The sequence below is a fragment of the Lissotriton vulgaris genome, chromosome 11, assembly GCF_964263255.1.
Source record: "Lissotriton vulgaris chromosome 11, aLisVul1.2, whole genome shotgun sequence".
Taxonomy (NCBI): domain Eukaryota; kingdom Metazoa; phylum Chordata; class Amphibia; order Caudata; family Salamandridae; genus Lissotriton; species Lissotriton vulgaris.
The window spans coordinates 1025418790-1025430301 of NC_141699.1; the positions used below are offsets into that span (position 1 = coordinate 1025418790).

At 42.6% G+C, this 11512-nt stretch overlaps 1 protein-coding gene across 1 annotated transcript; it reads right to left on the reverse strand.

The window, feature by feature from the left end:
• Positions 1 to 3392: 3392 nt before the first annotated feature.
• On the reverse strand, positions 3393 to 9783 carry LOC147683950 (uncharacterized). The gene is made up of 2 exons (XM_086944928.1): positions 9192 to 9783; positions 3393 to 4321 (listed from the first exon to the last, which is right to left on the reverse strand). The coding sequence occupies exons 1-2, from the start codon at positions 9781 to 9783 to the stop codon at positions 3393 to 3395; spliced, it is 1521 nt and encodes a 506-aa protein (XP_086801054.1).
• Between the last annotated feature and the right edge of the window lie 1729 nt (positions 9784 to 11512).

The window sequence follows — 11512 nt, forward strand, 5'->3', positions numbered from 1 at the left end:
TTTGCCATTGTTTCAGTCATCCCTGCTAATCCTAGTGTACCACATCATCACTCAACCCCTGTCACAACTTCCCTACACAGCATTCTGGGGAAATCCAGCATGGCAACATCAAGTTGGCTGTGGAAACAGCTTTCATGAGAGCCTCAGCACTTCCCCCAACTGACACAGCTGCCTGATCCCTTCCCACCAAAGCCTCAGAGGCGAGCACCTCCTATGTATGGCTTTTGTTTCTGTGGGCCTGGACTGTCCCATCCCATGCACAGTGTGACAAGCTAATTAACTGATGCACATTTCCTCCCCACCTCTTCCTTTCCCAGGATATGGGTCAAGCACTGGTAATGGCTTTATTTCATAGGGAGACCTCTGACCCTCCCGCTGGACAGCAACATTATTATATTGGAATCTGATTATGACCTCAGCCAAGAAAATATGACAATTCGTAAAGTACCATATGGAGTGCATTTATGATGTCAGGGACTGATTCTAAACTCAGAATACATGTTTCCCCTTAGAGTGATACCTCATGGGATCCTGTAAGCCTAAGTAACTCAAACTTCCCTTTAGTGCAGATTTTCCCTATAATCTATAATTCAGTTAAGCACCACAGACCTACACTATGAATGCCCACTCACATTAAATTTTTACCCCAGGTTAGGACCAATTCTTGAAGGGTGCCTTCTGTCTCAGGCTATCTGTGCACAGATATCAGGATATGTAAAACGGTAGACTCACTTGTGAAGCCTGTACATGTACTCACATGTGGGTGCTAACAAGTTCACCTGTAACCAACCCAGAACCTCTTACACTAGCTGCACAGCAGCAGCCTTATCTTAGGTAGCAGATGGTGGTGGTTAGCACTGTTAGTTCAGTTACCTGAATTTACATTGAGTGAGGTGTATGTAGTGAGACTCGATCATAGTAAAAGTCCAAAATCCAGGTACTCAAAAGTGAAAAATCTAGGGGGGGTTAAATTGGTGGAACCCACTTTGCAGCAGAGGTTTGTTGATGAGGTAGCTTCCTAGGGGCAGTGTGGCTGGGGAGAGCCGCCATGGAGATAGCCTGTTGCAAGATGCCTTGCGAGAGGTGGGATTGCAGAAAAGGGGCATCAACAGATATGATGCATGGGAGAAGGGAATTTGTAGTAAGAGGCTGTGGCTATAACAATTTAGCCTAGGGAAGAAGGGGAACAGTAAATGGAAAAAAGTGAAGTCCAAGCAGAGAAGACAGAAAATCTAGGATTTCATGTGTGAATTGTGTTCAGTGCCCAAGCTTTGGATGAAGATTATGATATGGTCTAGCATCTAAAGTGAACCCAGATTACACATTGATGCAAACCAAGACCATAGCACCGCACTGGTATTATTCAATTGTGCTTCAACCCAAGCTCAGCTTCCAGAATTCCTCAACTATCTAGTTCCACAAATATGCCACCCAGAAGAAGCACTGTGTGGAGATAGATTTCTTCATCATAACTTGTTGGGGGAGAAGGACCATGTGGAGAACAAGAACTGTTTCCCAGCAAATTTCTGTCTTCTTTGCAAGTACCTGACCATGTTTTTTTCAGTGTGTCTTCAAAAACCTCTACCATGATGCTGGCCTGCAAATACCTATGACCTTACTACTTAGCAAGGGTTCTCAGGGGACTCTGATCTATCTCCTACCTACAAGAATGTGGTTGCACTGTGCAGTGTTGTAGACCAGAGTTAATCTGGGGGGTTTTCTGTCATTCAGACACTGCAGCCAGACTCATCATCAGCATCACCCCTTCATCAGAATTCTCCACTCGCTCCTCTGTCCAGAAGAGATGCCACCTCAAGCCGTTAACTCATGTCTACAAAGCCCTGCACAACATCAGACCCACCTACATCAACCACCCCCTGGCTTTCCACCAACCCACCAGGAATCTTTGTTCTGCCTCCCTTGCCCTTGCACAAGTTCCCCACATCCACCGGAGCTGCAACGGAGGCTATTCCTTCTCCTACCTCACTGCCAAGTTATGAAACGACCTTTCCTCCTCCTCCCCCTGCAAACCTTCCCCTCACTCGCCAACTTCAAGAAGAGGCTCAAGGCCTGTCTCTTCGACTAAGACCTCAGTTCCTCAGCACCTGGATGTGCCTAGTGGTGATAAGTAGGCCACAGGTTAAGAGCCCCCAGCATTTCATTGTATGTTTACATTATAAAGGTATAAAGATAGCTATTTGAGAATAGTAAACATGTTCTTATCTATGTACACTTACCGTGACAATATTTGGGTTGTCAATATACTTTACTCGAAATTGTTACTTTATAATATTAAGTGCTCAATACTATGGTAGAACATTATTGATGAGTGCCACCATGTAAAGTGTTTTGGGCTAAGCACATGGAGCTGTAGCCCTGAAATCAAACCGCTTCCCTCAGATTGGAAATTTAAATAGGCTTAACAGTGTTCTATTTATTGAAAAGGAGTTTAATATCTTAGGTAGCACCTGTTATATTGTATTCTCCACAGAGTAATAATCTACTTTCAGCATTATTTCACCTGCAAAAGGGGTGATGCCCTGCTATCCACAATTTAATTAAATAAACAAAAAATGTGATGGGTGAAATGGTTGCATTAATTCAAGCCACTGGCAATTGTTTGGGACTTCATCTCATCTATTGTTTTATTGCCCACCATGCCACCTAAGCTTAGTTCCAGCCATAAGGAAATCAGTCTTGGTCTTGTTACAACAGAAGCAGACCTGCTCGAATTGCCAAGCCTTGTCTTTTCCAAACTGAAACACAAGTAACCCTACAACAGTTATGACATATTTGAGGTTATTCTGTTGAGTGCAGCCTGCTTCCGGTGGCACAGTGATCACAGGACCCACGTCTTGACATACCCATCACATTCTGGGAGTTCCTCTGACGTAAACAAAACAGTGATAGGTGGAATGGTTGCATTAATCTCAGCCACTGTTAATTACTTTGGATGTATTCCAGTCCACTGCTTTATTGCCCACCATGCTACCTTACATTAAACCCAGCCATATTCAAATCGGCTTTGGTCCAGCTCCAGTTGAACTAGCCCAGCCTGAACTGCCAAGTCAGGTTCTCTCCGAACCAGAACACAAGCATCCCAAGACCAGTTTCACCCTTGTTGACCATTTGTTTTTAATGCTTTACCTTTTTTACATATGTAATTCCAAGGTATTCTTAAGAGACTGTGTTTTGGTTAACTTTGTTTTATGAATGGGTTGGAGTATACAAAAGTGCTTTAGTTGCATACATGTTCGGCATAAAGTTGCCCATATCTAATTTACAGAGGTATTACAAATACACTTCAAATTTTAGTGACAAGAAACAACATAAAAACATTATTTAGCCTTCGTTACTTTAAAAAACGTTTAAACCTCTGAAAAGATAAATAATTAGTCAGGAATTGGAAATAACAGTACACCTGAAAACAATGAATCTGTGTTTGCATCTGCCACGAGACCATTTTGGGATGCATTTAACACCTGAAGATATATTTCATCCTCTTCTTCAAGCTGAATTAGTAAAGATCCACTTGCTTGTGAAACATGATTCTCTGTTTGCCTGGTCAATGTTTGTACTACAATTTTTCCATTGTGGAAGAGTGCCACCTTTAGTGGCTTGCTCATGACACTCAAATGGAAACTGAAAAAGTAGATCCCTTCAAAGCTGGCTGTAAATATGCCTGATCTGGTGTTATATCCATTGTTCAAGTTGAGAAAAACCTTTTCAAATTGCACTGGTGATCCCGGGAGGGGAAAGCTTCTTTGTCTTTGAAGACCAACAGAGAAGGCGACGTGCTCTTGTTCTGTGCAGTCGCCGCATTGCCCTTTTTCCCCTTTGCGTCCAGGAAGCCCAGGTGGCCCGTAGTGTCCCGGATAACCTACTTTTCCTTGACTCCCTGGATTTCCTCTGGGACCAGCAGGCCCCAGAGGGCCTAATGTTCCTTTAGACCCTTTCGGCCCAATCTCACCCACATCTCCTTTGTCCCCTTTAAGCCCCTTTGACCCTTTCTGGCCAGGATTTCCAGCTATCCCATTTTCACCCTTCAGTCCTGGCTTACCATCTGCACCCTTTTCGCCCGTGAACCCTGGAGGTCCCGCAGTGCCGTTGTGTCCAGGCTCACCCTTATCCCCTCTCTCGCCCCTCGGGCAGGAAGTGCAGGGGTCTCCAGATTCCCCCTTCTGGCCAGGTGTTCCTTGTTTATCAACACCTCCCATATGTCCCTGGTCACCCTTTTCCCCTTGACGACCATCCAATCCAAGGGCTTCCGTGGGTGCTTCAAGTCCTTGCATTCCTGTCTTCTCAACTAGCTCAGGCTCACCTGTGACAAAGACAAACTGAAGTTGACATATCATGTGTACTACCTAGCATATACACACACAACACGTGCTGACTGGGAATAATAATACTGTCTGTCTTGGAAAATAAATGTATTTATTCTTGGCATAGGATTACCATATTGAGATCTATGGAAATCCCTAGTCTCTGTATGCATTTCTATTTAAAAATAATGTATTTTTGTTCTATGCTTCATCTCATGCATTTTCTCCAGCATAGTAAAATTGCAAAATATTCATTATCTAACGATGCTCGCCACTTTCATGAAAATTTAAGAGGGCACTTGAACGATGGTGTTGTGAATAATGCTGCTTTGAAAATAAATACATTTTTCTTGTCACAGTAATACCACATTGGTGCAAAAACGCTAAAGTGGAATATTTGTAATGGGCGTCAGGTAAGCTTGTGTACTTAATTAATAACTTTTTTCAGTAAGAAATACGATGATTAATGTGTACATATTTGTTTTTCACCCATTGTATACACATTAATATCCAGCAAATGTTCTTTTGTCAGGCTAGTTACCTCCACTTTGAAGCTGTTAGTAACTGAGTTAACTAAACACGAGTAAAAGCTCCGCTAAGTGTAGGTGTTGTGCAAAAATCCAGGAAGAAAACGTGTGTTCCATGTTTGCACTTTATTCGAAGGTGTAAACGATCCCATTACTAAGGGCAAGATGTATCAAGATACACTTTTGCGATTCTCAAATAGCGATTTTTAAGGAATCGCTATTTGAGAATTGCAAAATGGTATGTATGTAGAAATTCGCTATTTTTTTGCGATTTCTAAAAATTCCTTAATTGCGATTAGCAAATTGCTAATCGCAATTAAGGAATAATTTCCCAATCATTTCTATGGGCCAGAAGGCCCATAGGAATTAATGTGAAATTATTCTCAATTTGCGATTCGCAATTTGCTTATCGCAAAATGAGAATAATTTCAAGGGTGTCCAAAGGACACCCTGTTGCACCCCTGAAATAAGCATGGGTGCACATGTGGTGCACATACATGCCCTAAGGGCATGTATGTGCATCACATGGCACTTTGAAAAATGCATAAATGGGCATTTTTCAAGAAATTCACAAATTATCACCAACTTGAAGTTGGTGGTATGTTGCGATTCCTTAGTGACAATTAGCAATTTCTTTTGGCATCATACATTGCATTTAAGGAATCGCAAATTTTGAGATTCCTTACATGCAATCGCAAATTAAGGAATCTCAAATTTGCGATTCCTTATTTTGCACTAAAATTTGCTACATACATACCATTTTGCTCAAATGAGTTCGCAAATGCCGAATTTCGTCGTTTGCGAACCCATTTGAGCTTCATACATCTAGCCCTATAGTTAACTAATCTAAAGGTTGCTAAACTCGTTGATCTATTTGTAGGATTGAGTAAAACTTCAACTTTTTTGTTTCATACCAGTGTGCTTGCAACTTGTGACAAAATGTTCGCACTTACACAAACGGTTCTTAAAAACAGATTACATTTGAAAAGGCTTCGATGCATGGAAATGTTTCATTTTCTTTTGCCTACAATGTTGCCACATTGTAATGTAGGCCTTCCACATGTTTGCATGCTACGTTCATCATTTATAACTTAATGTCACATCAACTGTGGTTTTTTCGTATTGTAAATACAACGCATCTATGGTGGCGCAAGGGATTTTCACGCAGGCGCAGGAAAACTGATTTATCTATACAGATGCTTCTGTTCCTTGTAAATCTGCCCCGTAGTTTGTATCCAGGGTGGGCAGAAAGGGATAGGGTGCTAGCAAGAAGCCCCGCTCCTGCTTTTCTTACAGGGTGCTGATATTGCAGCCCTCAGTGACAAATGTGACCCCCACGGGCATAAAACTGGCCTTCACCCCTCTGGCCCACCGTGGAAATGCCCGGTGGCTGCAATGGCCAGTCCTGCCCTGTTTTAATCTAGAGCATTTTGCTGAGGGAGAGACTTCAATGCACAAGCAATCATGTGCAAAGTCTTGTGCAAAAAAGAACCTTGGTTAATCTATGTGGTGCTGCTGGTATGAACATGAATTTCCCCAAAATGCAAGGAGTAGCAGAAGTGACATCACACTCCCTTTGACTTTCACTCACACTCACATGCTTACACATCCGCCCACATACACACACTCACATAAGTCCACACTCAGTTCAGTTTCAAATACTTTATTCAGAAGAGATTTTCATCCATAAAATTAGCAGTACTATGGCAAATAAAACATTTCATTCACTCTCATCAGCTAGCATGCACACAAAATACATTTAAAATATTTTTACTTACCTCAGCTGCCATCGAAGGTCATTCCAGCTAATTGTACTCGATTTTTCCAATAATAGTGAATAATGTAATATTATTCCCTATTAGTGTGATGGAAAACTGACAGAAAACAAGAAGAGTAGAGCAGCAACCAACGTCCATCAGGACCAGCTGCCTCTGTGTTTCTGGCACTGATTTTGGCACCTCTGAGGCAGGGGTCACAAAGGCAATGCCAGAGGAAACAAGGGGCAAGCCAGGGGCCCCAGCTGCGACCCCTGGCGACCCCTAAATGACATCCATTGCTGATGGCTGCATAAGTGTATCTAACCATTATCTTATGGTTAGAAAATGGTGGAATAATCTTCAGCTGGATCTAAGGTTAACTTCTGGTTTTGAGAATGTCAAGATGGGATTAAAGACGCATTTGTTTGGGAGTGGGCCACAGTAAATACTGTCATCGTCTGGCACCTTGAACCTCAGTGTCCATGGCGCTATTTAAGAAATGAAATGGACTCTGTAGGTCAGCCATTTTAATGTAGCATGTAAACATGATGTGAGCAGCTGCTGTAAGTAGGAGGTATGTCTCTCTGTGGCACATTCTGGTGTCAATCCTCATGTCCCAGGATGCCTGCTTCTACAACGAGTCCAACCATTTCTAAGATCTGTTTCCTCACTGACCACACTTTTGCTACCCAGGTCAGCCATGTCACAATGTCTTGGCAATTTAATTAATTAATTACCTGCGTGACTTTTAGGACACCACTGCATCAAAACCTTACGCCTGCTTGAAGAAGGTGTAAGGAGTGACACAGCACAATAGGACCAGGCATTCCTGAGCATTGCTGGAGTTGCGTCGTGCTTGTGACACGACTCCAGCAATGTGTTGCCTTTACGCCAACAGATGCGCGACACATCTGTCAATCTTTGCACCGCGGTGTGCCGCATTGTAAATGCAATGCATCCATGATGGCCCAAGGGTTTTTTTTGCATGACGCAATTGAACTGGCGCATCTCTGATAAAATGCAGAGATGCGTCAGTTCTTGTCAATCTGCCCGTAGTATATAATAAAAATAATGACTTTCAAATGGATGGCTTTTCAAATCTCTTCATGTGGAATATTTAATATTACTCAGTTGTATTACATTATATTTCTTTCCTTAGATTGGTTACTACCCCAAATTATATTCTACATAGAAAGTGCCTTCTTTGTTTTCCTTTTATGCTCAGTGGAAGAACTGCCATTGCCAATGCTTGTTATGGAATCCGACATATACTGCGTAGATGTGTGATGCATATTACAGATCAATTTTAGGATTCAAGAGAAGTGATGCCTGGAGTGGTAGCATGGTCACTGTGGAGGCCGCCCTCATTTTTCACCTTCATCGCAATTTAGGCACTTACACTGGTCTAGTGCCAAAGATATATTTCCCCCTTCAGGCCCTTTTCACAAAATGGCTGCCAATCGTTGTCAGCACAAACAACTATTTATGCCCAACACAAGATTACAACATGGGTCCAAAATGCACCCTCTAAGGACTGAATTACATATATCGTACATTGTGTCACTCTGTGCCACACACCGCACACTTGTTGGCGTCCAAGGCTCAGAGTAGGGCAGTGTGCCATGTCACAGCAAGTGAGAACTGTGTAGGTGGTAACCTGGTCTGTATTTTAAGGGGAGGAGAAATTCCCCTCCAAACTCGTACAGTGAGTAACTGCACTTGCCTGAAGTGGGGTGCCTAAAATGTGCCTGTGAACCATTTTCCTCCTTTTTCAAGGACGCACGGTGTGTCAACTAATTTTTCATGGGCTGTTTGCATCTGCACCTGAGTCTGCAATAAGGTGCTGGCGCAGAGGAAAAGGATTCCTTCATTTGCATGGAGCCACACCCACAGGAAAATGAGAGAACACCCCCATGAGATTGTGCCGTGCAGTTTTCGCGCCGATTAGGTCTATCCTAGAGAAAGGTCTGCTTTGCAGCCCTTCTGTTATACCAAAGTAACCTAAAGGCACAGAAGCTGTGCACACTCCTGCTACACCTTTGATACTACAGGTGTATGGGTTTTGGCTCAGACCATTTTCATCATATCACATGTGTTGCCTGTTTGCCGTGAAAAATAGCGCATATGAAGAAGTTTGAAATGGACAAGGCTACCTATTAGAAGAAGAGCCCTGTTGGGCATCTGATTCAAATATATACTGGACCTTGCCCTCAGTAGACCTGACAGATCTTACTCTATTGACTTGTGGAATTTGTGGCATAAAAGCCAGGACCGATCTGAGTTCTGTCGAACAGCAAGGGAACAGGAGGGGTAGTGGCGGCGCAGTACTTTCTTAATGTGAGTCCAGATATTATGCCATCATATGCTTCAAAACTGGCCCAGTTTTAAAAAAATGTCTTCAGAAATCCTCAACTACATAAACAAATGTGATAGGAAACAATAACACATTTGATAGATGTGACATTCACTCAATGAATCCCATTGCTACCTATAGAAGGAGTCACATTGACTCCTTTGTTTGGAAATTAAGAAAAACAGCATGCCTAAACTGTTCAAGCTGTCAAGGCATTACCAGATACAATTACCCAATTCACCTCTTTTACCTTGGCCCCCGCTTAGGTCTTTGGGTCTTAGAATGCAGCATAGGCACTGCCCCAATTCTGTACCATTTTCCCTGGGTATTTTCAAGGAAGGAGCTGATTGGTCCTCAGGCGGGCCGCCTTTGTCCACTCCTAGTAAGGCGATCACTGTGTCATTGTTTCCATCCTCTTCTGTCGCTCCATCGGTCCCAATGAAAGTAGAGTCAGTGCTTGGGGTGCTGAATGGTTCTAAGATGACAGGCTGTTTGGGTTCAGGAAAAGGCAGCTTGGGCTCGGACCAGCTAATAACATTTTCCACTCCATCTGCCTCATTGTTCAAGAGAGAGGAGGTTGTTGGTGATGCTAGAGGACTCTGGGAACTTCCTGGAGTCCCACCATCTGTGAGCGGATCAGTTTCAGGTGTCCAGGGGTCTGACTTGGGAGGAACAGTGGAGGCCTGTTCTTGGTCTCTGGTTTCAGCACTGTTAAGTGCATCCATTGTCAACAACTGGTTCGAAGTGAGGCTAAGGATGGTTGTTGATGTTACTATACCGCGGGCACAGCACAGAAGCATTACTGTGAACCACATGGAAACCATTCCTGTCCAAAAGAAAAATATACACATTGTAAATATCAGGTCTTACTGGAACAAAGCTTAATTATTTAATTGACATAACACATCTATCTTGAAAGGAACTGGTTCTCTGCACAGACTGGTGAAAATAAATTGATAGCTGTTGCCATATGTTGCTAGTAAGGGGTGTGCAATATTTGCTTAATTTGCTTTTGTATAATTACGCACAATGTCATCAAAAATATGCAATATGATCATTTGTCATTTAGCACTATGTTTAGTTACAAATGCATCCTTGAAAAACCCACTTGCTGCAGACAACAGTTGCTCACGTTCTGATTGCACACTTTGTCTCTTCGCAAAAATTTAGCTGGGAAAGCCATGTATGGGTGTAATTTCAAAATTTCACCTAAATGTACCGCAAAGGGCTATATGTACCACCATTAGAGCTTGCGACTTGCAATTTTTGACTATTAGCGATTTGCAAATTGCGAGTCGCAATCTCTAATGTACAACAGTGTCTGAGACACTGATTGCTATTCTCAAATGGGTCGCAAGGGACCTGACTCATTAATATTCTTGAGGCAGGTCGCAATTTGGGACCCATTGGAAATGGCCGACACTCACAGGGAAGGTGGCATGCTGGGGTCAGCAGACCACCATGTGTGTGACTGCTTTTTAAGTAAAGCAGTTTTTGGGGGGGAAAGCAGTCTGTTTTTCTTATAGGAAAACGAAATGCATTTGAAAAAAAGAGTGAAAGTGTTCTTATCATTTAGAGTGGGCAGTGGTCCATGGTACCACTCCCTGCTCTTACAAAATGTTGGCTCCACCATTCACATGTTGGTGAATAGCTTACCACCAACTTGAAGTTGGTGGTAACTGAGAATGTTTTGCAATGGCACTACCAGTCGCAAAGAATTCCTACATACCAGTGCAACGTGCTATTAGGAAGGGCCGCCCTTAACACAACCCTTCCTAATAGCGACTCGCAAACCCTATTTTGCCAGTTGGTAATAGGTTAGGGACTAGCAAAATAGAGTTGGAACATGCCAAAAAGCATTTTCCTGTTCACAAACGTCCCATCATGGTAAAATGCTTCATATATCTGGCCCAAAACTCCCAACATTTTAATTTTGCATGGGCCAACTACTGATTTTGCTTTCCGTTATATTTCAGTTGTTCTTTCACTATTGCATAGGCTAGTGTTTCTATCTCCTTGACTGCATAAAGATGTGAACTCCAATGACTTCCCTGCTGCACTGATTATATATGATCTAAATAACCCCCTGCCATACATTACAAGAATATTGCAAGCCACAAGAATTCCCTTGCCCATAAAGAGAAATTAGGCCGAAGGTCAAGTTCTTTAGGAGATCACGGAAGTCTGAGTTACTAGCATATAGATGTAGTTGGGGGTGGGGGGTGTATATGGAGTTTCCTGTCAATAATTTTCAGGAACTTCCTTGAGGATGTAGTGGAAATAATAATTTCACATAAATATTTTCCATACAGCCCTTCTGAGTTAAAGGGTAATAAGGTCACTTTTATGCTAATGCACAGTTCTCACATGTCATTGGAATTTTGGATGGGACCCCAATCCTGTGCTTCACCCCTCAAGGAGTGAGTTTCTTTACAGACATCATAAACGCCATTTCTCACTGAGCATACAGTTGGTAAGCCAAGCCACAAGCACTATCATTGATTTTGCTGTCATGTGTATCCAGGAAATGCATTTATCTCCAATATCGTTTAT

What these genes read in the sequence shown, in the direction of transcription:
- LOC147683950 (XM_086944928.1), bottom strand. Translation starts at nt 9,783, where the DNA reads ATGGTTTCCATGTGGTTCACAGTAATGCTTCTGTGCTGTGCCCGCGGT. An exon ending in AGGTAAAAGAGGTGAATTGG is followed by an intron (nt 4,322 to 9,191) that starts GTAATTGTATCT and finishes TCTTTGTCACAG; the next exon opens with GTGAGCCTGAGCTAGTTGAG.